Source organism: Xenopus laevis, chromosome 1L (assembly GCF_017654675.1).
Source record: "Xenopus laevis strain J_2021 chromosome 1L, Xenopus_laevis_v10.1, whole genome shotgun sequence".
NCBI classification, from domain to species: domain Eukaryota; kingdom Metazoa; phylum Chordata; class Amphibia; order Anura; family Pipidae; genus Xenopus; species Xenopus laevis.
The window spans coordinates 138,070,296-138,086,791 of NC_054371.1; the positions used below are offsets into that span (position 1 = coordinate 138,070,296).

General features: G+C 37.0%; 1 protein-coding gene across 1 annotated transcript in view; it reads left to right on the forward strand.

The window, feature by feature from the left end:
- Positions 1-16,496, forward strand: part of glis3.L (GLIS family zinc finger 3 L homeolog) — a 216,129-nt gene that overhangs the window by 166,334 nt on the left and 33,299 nt on the right. The window contains exons 8-9 of the mRNA XM_018258381.2: positions 3,724-3,892; positions 8,063-8,244. Of these exons, the coding sequence (XP_018113870.1) occupies positions 3,724-3,892; positions 8,063-8,244 (351 nt within the window). The remainder of the gene's footprint in view (positions 1-3,723; positions 3,893-8,062; positions 8,245-16,496) is intronic.

Sequence of the window (16,496 nt, forward strand, 5' to 3'; positions counted from 1 at the left end):
AATATACTAGATAAATTAGATGTATATTGTGCGCTAAACAATATATATACTTTATGTGGTACCATTAACAGATCTGCATCTGCCAATGGTAGTTACCAGGTACAAATGATATAACTTCAGGGGCACATTTACTTAGCTCGAGTGAAGGAATAGAATAAAAAAAAACTTCGAATTTCGAAGTGTTTTTTTGGCTACTTCGACCATCGAATTGGCTACTTCGACCTTCGACTACGACTTCGACTTCGAATCGAATGATTCGAACTAAAAATTGTTCGACCATTCAATAGTCGAAGTACTGTCTCTTTAAAGAAAACTTCGACCCCCTACTTCGCCACCTTAAACCTACCGAGCATTAATGTTAGCCTATGGGGAAGGTCCCCATAGGCTTTGCAAGCTTTTTTTGATCTAATGAATTTGTTCGATCGATGGATTAAAATCCTTTGAATCGTTCGATTCGAAGGATTTAATTGTTCGATCGAACTATTATTCCTTCGATCGTTCGATCGAACAAATTGCACTAAATCCTTCGATATTCGAAGTCGAAGGATTTAACTTCAACAGTCCAATATCGAGGGTTAATAAACCCTCGATATTCGACCCTAAGTAAATGTGCCCCTCAGTGTATCCCACAAGCTCTACAGTGTGATGACTAATGTGAGTTTCTCTCCTTTCAGCAATTTTAATTTAAATAAGTTATAGCCCAGGGGGAATATATTACAAGGACAGGGGATTAGTAAACATAGACAAATATTTGTAAGGATTGTAAAAACTAAACAAAGGCATATTCATGCATTTTTAAACTTATGTTGATCCCTACTATTTAAACTGTGCCTCCTCATTTGTAGAATTAAGCAAATGAAAAGAACATTCTTTTGATGTGTACGATTAACCTGATATGCGTTATTCTGAAATAAAATTTGCAAAGTAATAATAATGGTACATAGAACGATTTTGAATTTACCCTTAAGTCGTTATATTATTGAAAAATGACACTCGTTGAGGCTTTTATCAATGTGTTAGTAGTTAAAGTGAGTTAAAAATGTTTGATCGCAATGAAATGTCCCACTATTGTTTTTTTTTTTTCATTGGAAACATCTGCCTGGAGTCATTTGTAACATTCTCAGTTTAAATGTGAAAGACAATAAAGAAGCAGTTAGAGGTATTATTTAACCTGTGTTAGGGGAGCTTAGCTGGGTCTGGGTTTAGCATTTATAATCTGTACAACACTTAACCTCATGCTTGGTAAAGGTCACATCAGAACACTGGAAAAGAATTTCTGCTAATGACAGTGAGAGTGAATGTTCTAGTGGGGGATGGCATATATCGACTTAATGGGATGCAAGACTATGATCCTATTTAAAGATTGCCACCTTAATTAAATAAAAAGAAGATAATTGCAGCATTCTATTCGTTCTAAAGATCTTTGTGCTGTTCAATAAGAACAGAATTGATTTAAATATTTAGGGGATTTTTTAAAAAAATAATAATCTTCCTCTGCAATTTATTGTACATAACTGCATCCTCTTTAAGGAAATGGAAGGTGATTTAAGGAGACCTGGGTTTTGTTGTTAGAGCCAATGACTCCTATGTGTACCACCAAGTATGGTCTTAGGTCACATAATCTGCAAATACCTCAAGCCAATTTATACTATCAGGTTCAGGGATGCGTTGTGCTTCAATAGTGAGGGCACACTGCTGCAAGTAGTAAAAAAAAAAAAAAAAAACAAGGTTAATGTAAGTTTTTGATTTGAAACACATGCTTGTCAAAAAATCAACAACAGAATTATAGCAGAAACTAAAGCTTTAGCTAATCCCCTAAATGTTCATACTGTAAATATTTCTGTATGATTGTCTCTTTTATTTTCCTTAATAGAGAGCTGCCATGTCAATTGATTAACATAGGTCGGTTTATAATAAAATCTTTTTGTAGGTTTTTTAAAAGATACAGTATTTCATATTGTTTTTATGATCCCTCAAAGTCAAAAATTAAATCTTCGTGTAGGTTTTTTTAAAAAATATATTTGATCTTATTTTTATGTTCCCTCAAAGTAACAATTTATTTCCTTGGTCAATAAATATTTTTTGGTTATGAATCCCAGACAGAGAGCAGAAAGGTCAGGTAGTTAGTGAAATAGGATAAGGGAATACAGTATGACATACAGCACTAATGCACTTGCCGTAAACAAAATGTAGATTTATGGAGCTTAGTAATAAAATAGTAGGTGGTTTACAAACTTAGAGGAAATTACATGATTTGTAGACCCAATGTATCAAGTAATCCCCCTTTGAAATCACGCTTTTGTGATAGAGATAGATATAGCTCAAATAAATGTTGTATTCAACACAATATATTGTAGCCCACAGAAGCCAGTCGAACGGGCACAATAAATAAATTTAAGAAAAAGAAGTATACCGTAAATTAATATGCTTTCCCTTGGGCACTTGATAAAAATACCTGTTTCTGAGGATAACAGGTTTTTATAAAATATTCAAGTCAGTGAATCAGGGAGGTATTTTACCAGCCTAGCCGGTAAAACACCAAGGCTGGTAGCCAGTATTAAAAATTTATAGGCAATGTAGTTGCTGGTAAATTTGTAATACCCTTAACAAAGGCCCTTGGCTGGAAACATACCTTTTCTCTGTCTTCTAGCCATCGTGCTATGTGGCCCGCCCCTTTCTGCTTCACTGCCTATGGCTCTGCCCCTTTTTGCATCACGGCCTGTCCCTTTTGTTCCCGCCCCCACCACTGGCTAGTAATTGTTTTTGAAAATATGGCAACCCTAGTTACTGCCCAGGTGCAATTTGCCTAGTGTTTATGAGTGAACCCTAGTGTGTAGGCACTCACATATACCAAAGCTTGTCAGGGTATGTGTGTATGTCTCTACATATCATTTAACTAATAGAAAATGCATATCATAATAAGTGGCCTGTTGAATCTTACCAAATTAGCATATACAGTACAAATCATGAAATATTCCCCTTTAATATCTTTTAGCTTGAGCCCACATTTAGAATTTTATGTGTGTCACTAATTGGCAGGCTCTACCTGAACCATGAACCATTAGAGTATAGATACTTTTTGGGTAAGATTTTTGGGTGTCTGTGTACTAACACCTATTTGAATGAATAATCCCTGATGTAAACATGGAAATTAACAACAAACAACACTGAATCTGAAATTTTTAGTAAAATGTAAAATATAGATATCCTCTGTCAATCTTTTTCTTTCTATCAAAATGTTCCTTAGTGTGCCTCTCTGAACCAGCTAGTTAGTGACTTTGGCATTGCTTATTTATTTTTATTTTTTCAGCAGTAATTTTTTAGTAAAATGTACCAATCTTTTACAGCTCAGGCTTGTTGTTCCTCTAGTGCAATCTAATACATAATAATTCAATTTAATGTGACGTGTGTGTGCCTTGAACGAACTACCACTACTACATCCACTAGAATGTCTTCCACCTGCTATCAAAGGGGCAATGGGTTCCAGGTTACTTTATGCCCAACATTTTCTGCCCTTGAACAATAAATAGGCCAAAGGCAACATGGATGAGGGTGATATGATAGCTTTATGGTAGCTTTATTTTTTTTATTATTGGCAGAAGCTGGAGTATTTTTTTTGGCAATGTAAAGAAGGTTGTGCATGCCAGTATCCTTATCGGATATCTTATGAGGCAGGAGCATATGACATGTTCATGGATAAAAACTCTATGCTTCATTTTTTAGGGGCAATGTTTTCAAGCACTCATTCAAGCAGAAATGGAACAGCAGGAGGAACTGTCCCTCCATCACTTCCTCCAAGTCATCCATCTCCAGTGAGCAACATGCAGGGTAGTCCTCACAATCCACCATCTCAGCTACCTCCTCTCACGCCAATGGAGCCAGGATCTGATAGGTAGGAATTACAAGAGCTTTAATCAAGTTGCAGTCTGAAGCATATTTACACCATATTATGTTTGATAAATAGCTAATCAGTGATAGGTAACATGCAGGGGTACTCAAAAGTAACACACATGTCAAGAACGCAATAGTATATGTTTTATAAATTAAAGATAAAGAAGAAATCCACGGCACACAGGCTGCTGCAAGCAAGGAACCCCTTGCACGTTTAATGCGGAAGTGAGCAACGTTTCAAAATGCACTTAGCACTGCTATCACATGATTTTATTATTGCACCAATCATTGCTATTGTATGGCTATTTATGCTTGTATGCACTAATTACCGTAGGCTTGACAAAGGGGCGTGACCCCGAAACGTTGCTCACTTCCGCATTAAACGTGCAAGGGGTTCCTTGCTTGCAGCAGCCTGTGTGCCGTGGATTTCTTCTTTATTGATTCAATTGTGAGGTGGCCGAACCTCTACCACTGAGCACCGGACTTCGCATTTTACACTGGGTGTGCGAGAGCCAGCTTTTGTTATAAATTAAAGATACCACATTTCTCTCAAGCAATATATGTTCAGCATGCTTGGTTGTCCAGAAACTGCACAACAAATCATCCTTGTAAAGAATTTTAATGTAACCTGGCAATGTAAATGATCTGACATTATCTGCATGCATACACATTTATCTGTGCACTTACTATGATATAGGATAAAGACCTCTTGATGGATCAGTTATTATAGGATCTGAACATAAAGGGGCCATTTCTTGGGTACCACTGTAAGACATCCTCCTATGTGAATGCCTCCTCAAACACTAATGCTAGATGCACAGCAACAAGATAGTTTGGTGCCTGCAGCAGTATTTTCACAGATGTTGTCCAGCTGACATGAGTCCCTGCACCCCAAGAGTACATTGTATCACCATAGCTTTATGTTGCTTGGTTCTTCTTGGAACAACCTACATAAGAAAAGGGCAACAATTTGGCCCTCACCTAAGAGTTATTATTAAATGCTGGGTACCCACACATTTACTGCAGATGTTAGCTTGTTACTGACCAGCGCCCGTCATCGGCATATACTGCTGGCGACATTTCAAAAGAGATGGGTGGAAGCTGTCCCTGCTGAGTTTAGCCAGGAGGTGAGGCCCACAGCTCTAATGCCATACAGATAGACTCACCTTTTTTCTGCCAATCTGCCTGATGCTGAGCAGCTGAGCAATGCCACTGAGTATGCTTTGATATGCTGAGCACTGGCAGAATTATTCCTGAGTAGACCCTGTGTGAGAACTATTTGAGGACAGGTCTTGTGTTTGAGCCTTGAACTCTGGAACAGTTGCTTTACCTAAATGAAGGTAATTTGCAGAAGGGAGCTGTACATTGGTTTTGCGATATCTTGAAAAGGAAGATTGGTATACCAGACTGAACTGTGCACATGCCTTGCTAGGAGTATTTTCTAGCCCAAATAATTTTGGTTTCCCCAACCAGAGTGCACACCTCCAATTGGAGGAAAAATTTGACTATGATAGGCAATTAGATCTGATTATATTCCCACAGTAAGTGATTGGATTTTTTTGGCTACTTCGACCATCAAATTGGCTACTTTGACTTCGAATCGAACGATTCAAACTAAAAATCGTTTGAATATTCGACCATTCCATAGTCGAAGTACTGTCTCTTTAAAAAAAACTTTGACTACCTACTTCGCCACCCAAAACCTACCGAGCACCAATGTTAGCCTATGGGGACTTTCCCCATAAGCTTTCTAAGTAATTTCTGTTTGAAGGAAAATCGTTCGAGCGATGGATTAAAATGTTTCGAATCATTCGATCGAACGATTTTTTCTTCAATAAATGCGGTAAATCCGGTACGTTAAATCCTTTCGACTTCGATATTTGAAGTCGAAGGGTTAATTAACCCTCGATATTCGACCCTTAGTAAATGTGCCCTCTAATGTAATGGAGCTGTCGTAATAAAAACAAAACAATAATGATACATATGTACTATATATTTGGGAACAGGACCACAGACTTAATACATTGCTGTGCTTTGTTTAAGCAAAAGTACCCAATAATTTGGGGGCATTTTAATACTTTTTATAATTGTAATTTAGTAGAAAATGTTAATATAATAGATGGTGCATTGATAGTCAACCTTGCTGGTTTTCTGAGTAAAACATTTGAAACCTTTTTTGTATTACTTGCTTCTATGAGGTAAGAATAGAGAATTTCTTGAGTTCCATCAGTGATGAATACCAGTTGATGTGGCATAAAATGTGAATCCCTTAAAATTTATAGATTCTTTAAGCTAGTTAAGTTTGTCATGTGCTTGGTTTGTACAGCTTTTCTATGAAAGCATCAAACAGAGATAAGTAGACAGAAGGCTTCCATTATGTATAAACACACTATGAATCAGCATGGAATAATATCCAAGATAAAAACACAATGCTTCTCTTCATCTAATTCTTACAACGTGTTTTAAAATCCCAACTTTGCTGTACAGAATAGAGTGCATAATATTATATTGTGTGTGCATGGTTTTCTATGTGTTTTTTGCATAGAACATTCATTTATTTGGCTTTATAGTCAGCCATACAGTACATTTGCCATCAAGAAACTAAACAAACATGAAATAAGTAGAGTAAATAGAGTGTGATTCATTCAGGGGCAAATCTGGATTGAAAATTCTCAGAGTTCCTCATTTCTGAGCAGATGCAGTGCTGTAGTCACACATGTTAGTAAGACAGAAATTCAAAGCAATGATTCAGAGATCATGATAAAGTCTACAAATGTCTTATAATAGAGCCCTGTCTGGCAGCACACCATCTTGTTTTATCATCCTACTTTTAATTTAGACTTACTCATAAGCTTTTTGAGGGAAGCAGAGCAATATTAAAGCATGAAATATAAAAAGGAACTCTGTGAAATGAGATTGGAATGTATGAAATCCACCCAAAAACTGAAATCATCGTTCAGTGAGACATGGAAATGTAATCAAGACAGGGGAAAAAACTGATGTTTTCTTCATGACAAGACATTGGTTTTAGGTGAATTAGTTGCTCATCGATCAAAATAACTGCATTAAAAAGCAGTATCATCCCAACCTTAATAAGCTCCTGGTCACCATGGGTCACCTCATGTTTATTTGCTTCACAGCAAAAATCAGACAAGACTGTTGAAAGGGGTGGGCCATGTTGTTCACAATTATATTGTGCAAGCACCAGAGCACTGGCAAAAAAAAGGAAATAAAACATATTTCGTTCTTGTGTTCAGTGGCAAGATTCCACCCAGATAGTCCATTATTCATAAATGTTTGTGCATTTACGTATTAGAGAGTACTTAGGCAATATTTACAAAAGGGCCAGAAACAGACCTCAGCAAACTCATATTAAGTGTTCCACTTGGCCTGCTTACTGCTTTACAACTGTGCTTGCCAGCTGCCTTCTGTTTTTATTTAATATATTGTGCATTTGAAGGGAAACAGAAACAGGGGCCTAAAAAATTAAAACCACAAACAGATACTAAAGGGGCATTCCCATGAACATTTACAGCTTTAGTTGGCTGAAAACCTCCTTTTATATCATGTTTTCATTAAAATTCCATTTACTTTTACACATATTTAATATATAAAATCTGCATTTTAAAAAGCTATCCAATGATATACATGGGTGTGCAGAATATACTTTTTTTAGCACTTCAAAATTTACTCATTGTCCACTTTATTTTTTCAAATTTATTAGAGAGTCCTGCAAACAACAAATCTCTAATTTCAAGTTATGCAGGACTGTTCTTTTCTCCTATCCTGAAATCATAAAATGGACTAACATGGTTGCGGGATGTATAGTTATGGAGGACCATACACACCTGTCAATTGAGGGGTGCATAACTAAGTGGCTGATTTATCAAAAACTGAGCTGGGGAAACCCCCAGTAGTTCAATATTTTACATCAAATATAATGTTATTAGCAATTTTCCTGCTGGTGAAACAGAAAATTCTGCAGCATAACATACATCGAAAAAGTTCGCTCATTCCTAAGTTAAACAACTGCTCACAAAATATTTATATGAATTAAAAGAGAACTAAATTACAGTGGATCAGGCTTTCCAAATTGATTTCTATTGTATATTACCAGCTGTGCATAAAGCTAGGAGGTGTATTTAACCATAACTCATCACTTTAATTTCAGGTTTAGAGGTGCAGCTCCTTCCCCTCATCACCTGAGCCCACAACGACTAACTGGTCCCCCAGGCATGATTCATAGACGCACACCCCAACCAGCCCACGTTCAGCAGACAGGAGGCTCTTATCTGAAGGCCTATCCTACCATAACAAACCCTTCTGTGCAGTCTAGCAACTTCCATGTCCAAGGTAAGAAGTTTTAGGTTTGCTTTAGGACCAAAGATGTAAACACCCAGACATATTTTTTTTTACTGAAATTGTTCATCGGATTCGATGTGAATAATATGTTTTAAAACTACCTTCTTATGCTAATGTTAGTCTAATTTAGGTTTATAGGTTTTAGTTGTGCTTTAAATACATACGTTTAACAAACTTAGTAGACTTGAACCTGCAAATTTAGGTTTTCATGTAATCAAAGTGATATCTAATAAAAGGATTTATAATGTAGTAGTATTTTTTTTCTGTGAAATCCCATAATCTCTACAGAAAACAGGAATCTCGTGGGTGGTATCTTACAGTTTTATATCCCTGTTTCATAAAATCTGTTAAACTGTTCCACATTTACAGCAGCTATGTTCTCTAGATATACATAAAAATGGGTTCAAAGAAATCTGACCCATTATGTAATGACTGTAGAATTTAAGGAAACAGGCAAGCTATGGTCTTTTAAGTTTGTGTTGAAGCAAAAGAACTACGTTTATAGAATGCAACACTTCTGCAATCTTTTGACGCTTTCCTGATCTCAGTGTGTTGTGGAAATATGTTTGCTCGTTGCTGCCTTGCAGTGCTAGAGTCCTGGGTTAGATTCTACCCAGGCCATGATCTGCATGTATATCTTACTGTATCTCCCATGGTTCAGTCAAGTACTTGTACATTATTGGCTCTATATGAGATTGTTCCACTGTTGCATCTATCATAGACAAATTAATAAGTGCAGTAGCGGGTCACTGCAGTGATTAGCATCGCTGCCATCCAACACTGGGGTCCTGGGTTTGATTTTGGGGTTTGGGGCCATTTAAAGGGGTGGTTCACCTTTAATTTTTAGTATTTCATCAAATGGCCAATTTTTAGCAACTTTTCAATTGGTCTTCATTAATTCTTTTTTATAGTTTGAGAATTATTTACCTACTTCTTCTGACTCTTTCCAGCTTTCAAATATGGGTCACTGACCCCATCAAAAAACCAATGCTCTGGAAGGCTTCAGATGTTATTGCTACTTTTTATTACTCATCTTTCTATTCAGGATCAGGACCTTTCCTATTCATATTCCAGTCTCAATCCAATGCATGGCGGGTTTATTGGCTCTTGAACATAATGTATGTGTTATACTTTCGTAAAAGGAGCAAATTCTGATATTAATGATGAACAATCTCTCTCTCTCCAACACTTTGAAAATAAACCATGATAAAACGACGAATAAACAGGCACACAAGTAATATTAGCATGTAATGATAACTCCAACTATGTTCTGAACCCTTTAAGGGCCAGAATACTGTTATTGACTAGACTTGATTGTTAAGTCAAGGGGCAAACACTTGGAACTACCATATTTGACCCAGTATGCATGTTACCCAGGGGCGATCCTGGCCCCTCCACCTCCTTAAGCAGCTTGCTGTTGCTGCAGTCCCCCTCCCCCATGCGATAACCTTTTTCCGGCCGGTGGGGGTCGGGATGGGGGGGTCCATGAGGGCAGCGGAGAGGGCCAGAACGCTATCACTGAGAGCATAATTGCGCCCTCTGCGCTTGAAGAGCCGGATTTCCGGTTTGAAAACCAGAAATTCAGCTCTTAAAGTACCAGGAGCGACATTTTTGTCGCCCTTGGTAGATAGTGGGGTGCTGCCACCTGAGGCGAGTTGAAAAACTCGCCTCATTGGCACAGAACCCCTGATGTTACCTGTTCATATGGGCAAACAAGCAGGTCTTTCCATGTATGACCAACTTAAACAGCATATAGAGATATTCTGGTTAAAGCCTCTCATGATCTATATGCTAACAGCAACAGGACTGGAGGTAACCAAATGTCAGGCACCCCCAGTGATTGAAATCATATACTTGATACCCTGGGTCAGTGCTCCTGTGTCAGCCCATGGTACAATTAGTGGTAAATGGGCATAGAGGGGGTTTGGAAAAAATGTTTGTTCAATTTGTTGACTTGTTATGCAAGAACTGTGTTTTGTGATGATAAACTATGCCTCCTGTATTGAGCTGAACATATATACCCAGCAAGAAATGAAAATTCACTGCTGCACACCACTTACTTGCATGTAGGGTGCATTCAGTTCCCAGACTGCCTCCAAGTCCAATAGTATCCAAGCTATGTAAGGGGAAGAAGCACACCAATTCACATGGGTTTAAGCCTTCATCTTGTTTATTGCAGACATTGTGGCATAAGCTTTCGGGGACAAACCCCTTCCTCAGGTGAAAATAACTGTCCCCGAAAGCTTGTGCCACAATGTCTGCAATAAACAAGATGAAGGCTTAAGCCCGTGTGAATTGGTGTGCTTCTTCCCTTAACATAGCTTGAACATATATACCAGTGAAGAGTTAATATTTTTCTCAGCCAATATAAACTACTACTAATCTAAAGCTTTTCCTTTTTATTAAAAACCAGTCAGGATAAGTTCTTCACATTTGGATACTAAGGCTTTTCCCAATAGATGTAACAGTACTCTACATTTATGTTTGCCTGAGATTCCCCCTGTAGATTAGCAGTGCCACTCATTTGACAGCTCAGAATTTAGGTCATAGCCCCACTTAGCATGATTTGCTAGAACAGCAGTTAAGTCAAGCCAGTCACCATCTTAACCATTTCTTTTCCCGGGAAGCCAGGATATTTGGGAATGCAAGATGTGTGTGCATGTCTGAGCATTTTGTGTGTGTGTATTTGGCAGAACTGATTTAAAACTCTTTTGCAAATGATTTTGCTAATAGCTAAGGGCCTGTTCTATGTTCCACATGCCAGCGTAGTTCTCTTTGACAAAGCAGAGGTTAATATTGTCCTCTAACGCCACCCCTGAACCCTGGGGAATATTGTACAATTAGTGGTATATGATGGATGCTATTCATTTGCAAAGTGCTCACCATTTGTTTCCACTTAAATCTTCTTTTTCCAGTTTTTGCAAGGGGAAGCAGAAGGTTGAAATATGAATTTCACACAATCATAATAATTAGCAACTTGAAACCCTTCATATTTTTTGAAGCAAACTATGTGAAAGCTGTAATTCATTGAATGACAAAGCTTTTAAATTCCAGCAAAACAGTATAAAATGGCAAGATAAGAAGTTACTGTAGCTGGTAATGAACTCACTGATCTACATTTATCAACTCTACTGACAATTCGATAAGGCTATTGATTCAGTGGATTGTAAGTATTAGGATGTTTCATGGGTGCTTTTGGAAGTCGTTCTGCCCTGCTTCTCACTGTTATTGTTGCTCCACTACACCTGCCTAGTCAAACACTGTCAGACAGGGAGGCTTAGCAGCACCTTGTAAAGCAGCTATCACCAATGCAAGGTTATCTGGATAATGTCATCAGAAAACAATTATTAAATGTTATAAAAATAGTATAGATTTGAAGGAAAAATTAATTACTGGCACATTTTATGCTTGCATTAAATAATGTTTTTCTTGCCTGTCTTGAAAACTACAATTCTGTAGTGCTTTATGGTAAAGATATACACTCAGCGGGCAATTTATTAAATCTCGATTTGGAAAAAAATGATAGAGATTTATCATACCCCAAGCTGCTAAAAATCCAGATCTGAAAATATGCCATCTCATATTGTCGAGGTCATGTAGAATGGGCAGATGTCCCTGAAGTTGTTTCTTGACATCTTGATAGGTGCTAGATAATCCGAAAAAGTAGAGTTTTCACATTGAAAATTAGATAAAATCGAGTTTTTGCAGCGTCAATTGTACGATACGAATGTACGCTCAATTTTATACATGCTTATATACACTAGTTTAATGTGTTCCTCAACCTAACATTTTACTTCTTACTGCCAGGGCCGGATTTACATAGAGGGCACCCCTAGGCCCACTGCTGTTCGTCACCCCTGTCCCTTCCCCTTCATTTGTGCACATGTACACATTTTCATCATCAAGTTGGGTGCACTGGGGATTGGTGCACAGGAAATGTAAAAAAAACTATTGTATCTCATGAGCAGCACTAGAGCTTCCAAACCAAGGTGGATGTGGTTGGGCAGCATGCCTCCCCCTTAAAATCCTGCCGCCCTTGGCCTGGGCCTTGGTGGCCTTTCCACAAATCTGGGCCTGCTGACCAAACACAACACACCCGTGCCTGCTCTAAGTGGTTTGAAGTACACTTAGAGCAGGTGAAATTCTTTGAAGTAGAGAAATAATGGTAGGTTGAGTTCTTTGAAGTAGAGAAATAATGGTAGATTGAGGAAGCACACCAATAAAAAAAAAATATCTCCAAAACTGTAAGGGAAAAATCCCTTATCTCCGATACAGTTGAATGAATTCTGTATAATAGCAACAGTTTCCCTTTAACTGAAACAAACTAAATTAACATCCTAATGAATTTACTAAGTCAACATGGCCTCAAAAGTTGGTGATACCACCACAAGCAGTATGTCCCTGAAAATGTTTTCAGAATATTTGCAATTATACATTACTATTACATGATCTAGATATTTAGCATCTGTACCAGTCTTGTTTTAGCCACAGTTAAAGTTTGCAACACAATGATATTAAGCACTTTATGTTTCCATAGCTTGCATTTTTTCTCCTTCCATTCTGCCATTGTATTTTGGAGGTATTCATCCATTGCTTGCAGATGTGGGTCAGACAAAAAGTAATAGCATATGTTATGCAGGCAAACATTATATATTTTCATGAGTGTTGATACATCTTAAGAGCTGGATAGATGGACCAGTTCTGGGTTGTGTACCTGAGCTCTGCCTAAACAGATTTATTGGAGACTAAAAATCCTTTGAAATTGCTAATTTTTTAAAACAACACTGCATCAATTTCAAGAACCATAATTTATTTTTTTTAGGTAGACATTCTACTTTTCCTTCATGGTGTTTTGTGATGCTCTGTTTGGAGAGTAGAAATATGCTGTGAAATGAAAATAGATCTCAGATAATACAACTAACATGTACTATTCCCTGCTTTTTTGCTTATTAATATGCAAATCATGGTAATTAAACCCTTGGCTAAAAATCTGATGTTATTAATAAGACTGCAATTAGTTCTTGTAATATCAATCATCCTAACATCGATGCGCAATATGTTGGCACTCTAAAAATACATTTTAATAAAAATAATAATCCTAAGAAAAAATTAATCAACAGTCTGTTTGCTGCTTAACCTTACACAACCGTGAAGTGTGAGAGAAAGTACTTACAGAGTAGTAAGTAAAGAAAAGTCAATACAGTATGTAAAGAAATGAAGAGCCCATAGCTCATAGCATGGTATGTGTATGCGGTTATGAGAAGGCAATAGATAAGGTCCAGATGATCAGTTTCTATGACCTAAGTCTTTCCATCTCTGATAAGGATTTAAACCACACATTAAATGCATTGCATCTCATGGTGAACACAAAGATTAAATATTTGTGTAATAGCACCAAAGGAAGCGAAGATAAGAGCAATAATAATAATAACATACAGTATATTACTTTCCTCCTAGGATTAATAGCCAGCCCATTTCTTGCTCTTAAAGATTCAGTGCCCCATCTCTACAAATAGCAGGCATCTAATGCTTCCAAAGGTTTCATCTCAGTGCTCTGAAGAATTCTGCCTTTGGGCATACACATGGCAGACAGAGAAGTAAAAAGAATGTAATTTAACATTTTGACTATTCAGAAATCCACTATCTAGCATTCAACTTCCTATAAATCAGAACCAGGAAAGGACATCATTTACAGTCCCCGTTTCTCCTAAATACTTCATGTTTTAATCCGTAGCAAACACAGATGTGCAGCTAAAGATTTTTTAGTGTAGTACGATGCAGTTGTTCTCCTCATTTTCTTTTCTTTAATCTAGGACTTCCTTTCACATTGTCAGCCTTTAAAGGGCAACTATCGTTGGAAAATTGTTTCTATGACTATGACTTGTTTCTATGCAGGCTAATAGAGCACACTTTTGTTATAACAATTTTGTTATTCTGTAATACTTATTATATTATACTGTAATGACTAAGTATTCATTTAAAGTATAGTTTGCCTTTAAAACAAGAAAGCTAGTCCTCTTGCTAGAGGGCTGACAGTGATCCTGTCTACCGAACAAAGGAGCTGACAATGGGAAATAAACTGGTTTTTCTGACAGTTGATATCCAGCCAGCAGGTCCCATAGAAATTGGCTTATACTAGATTCCCAAATGACCTTGTCAGCATCTACCTAAAATTATAGTGCTGCAAGTAACCTACAAGGGATGGTTTGCTCTCAGGATTATTCGTGATGATTTAATCAGACATTAGTTAGAAATAATTGGTGGCAACTTCCTTTCTGTCTTTACTTCATTCTGTACACAATTCTACTAGGTAATTGTGTTCAATCAAACATTTCCCATGATTGTTCCAATTGTTTTTGCACAGGGATTGTTTTAATTTTCACCCATTCTTTTTTTTTTCCAGGAAAGTATTTTTCCAGGAAAGCTAATCACTTGCATTGGTTTTGTTGTTGATTTATGCCGTATTTTATTTTTTCGGATCATTTTTGAAACAAACCAACAAAACCAATATTTAAAAGTTATATTTCATGTACAAACTTGGTAACAAAGAATTAGCAGAGAATTCTCCTGCACAAGTGGGGGCACATTTACTTAGCTCGAGTGAAGGATTAGAATGAAAAATACTTCGAAATTTCGAAGTTTTTTTTTTGGCTACTTCGACCTTCGACTGCGACTTCGAATCAAACAATTCGAACTAAAAATCGTTCGAATATTCGATAGTCGAAGTACTGTCTCTTTAAAAAAAACTTCGACTAGCTACTTCGCCAGCTAAAACCTACCGAGCACCAATGTTAGCCTATGGGGACCTTCCCCATAGGCTTTCTAAGTAATTTCTGATCAAAGGAAAATCGGCCGATCGATGGATTAAAATCCTTTGATCAAACGATTTTTCCTTTGATCGTTCAATCTAATGAAATGCGGTAAATCCTTCGACTTCGATATTCGAAGTCGAAGGATTTTACTTTGATGTTCGAATATCGAGGGTTAATTAACCCTCGATATTCGACCCATAGTAAATGTGTCCCTTAGTGTCTCCAACATTAACATGCTGTTGTCATGAATACAAAATGATTGGATTTGTCATGGTAAAAAAAAAAAAGATTATGTACAGTTTAAAAAATTCAGTGGAACAGTATTAAGTTGATCCAGTGGCAAAAAAAGTGCATTCCATTCATTCACCTACCCCCCAGAAATATTACAGCTGTAAAATTGTTTTCATAGAAAAACAAATATCCAGTATACCAAATGTTTGTGGGCCCGATTGTATCAAAAAACTGTCTATGTAATCATAGGGACCAAAAATGCTACAAAGGGCCACAATAGCTGGCAATCCCTCTTACTAGAGGAAGACTAAAAAGAGAAGAATGACATTCAAAAAAAATGTTTTAACCTGGACAATAATTCTGGATGAAAATAAAAGAAAGCAAAAGACAACTTAGCGTTAAAAATTACAGGTTGGTAATGCAATGAATACATTTTTTAACGTCTTGTCAGAAAAATATTTGGCAGTACAGGTACTTTATTTATGCCAGTATTAATACCAATACATATAGTGGGACAGGATTACCTACTAAACTCACATTTTTCTGATCAAGCTTTTTTTTACTCAAACTCCAATTTTTTTAGATGTATTCAAAAAGCCAGAATCCGAAAACCCGCCATCTCAGAATTGTTGAGGTCCTGTATAAGTCAATGGCATATGGAACCTATCTCAATTTGAAGTTATCGTGGTCTGCACTGGGTTTTAGCCCAGGGATTTTATCGGGTTTTTTTTCACGATAATAAATAAGCTAAAATGGGGCATGGGAGTATCGTCAAGCTTTTTTTTTTTTTTAATATTATGAGATAAATTCAAATTTTTGTAAATAACCCCCATAATGAAAATATAGCGAAACATCAATTTTACAATCAATTTTAAATATGCCTATTTTACATTTTCCTGCATTTTACACAGTTTTTCTGTGGTCTCACCAATGCATAATTAATTTCCCTTCTGTGGTCTAAAATATCTGAAAAATAGGGAAAAAGTAAAAAAAAGATAAAGAAGACTTTAGCTTAGCTGGGTTGGAGGGAAGCAAGTCATTCCCTTAGGCCGTCAGTTCAATCCTATAATCCCTAGGGAGGCAGAGAGCAATATGTAATTATCACTGGGCCACAGACCCAGCAGCAGAGAGTTACTATGCCAAATGCCCTGTTAAGCAACCAACAATGCTGACTTTTTTTTAAAGCAAAATCAAAGTAAA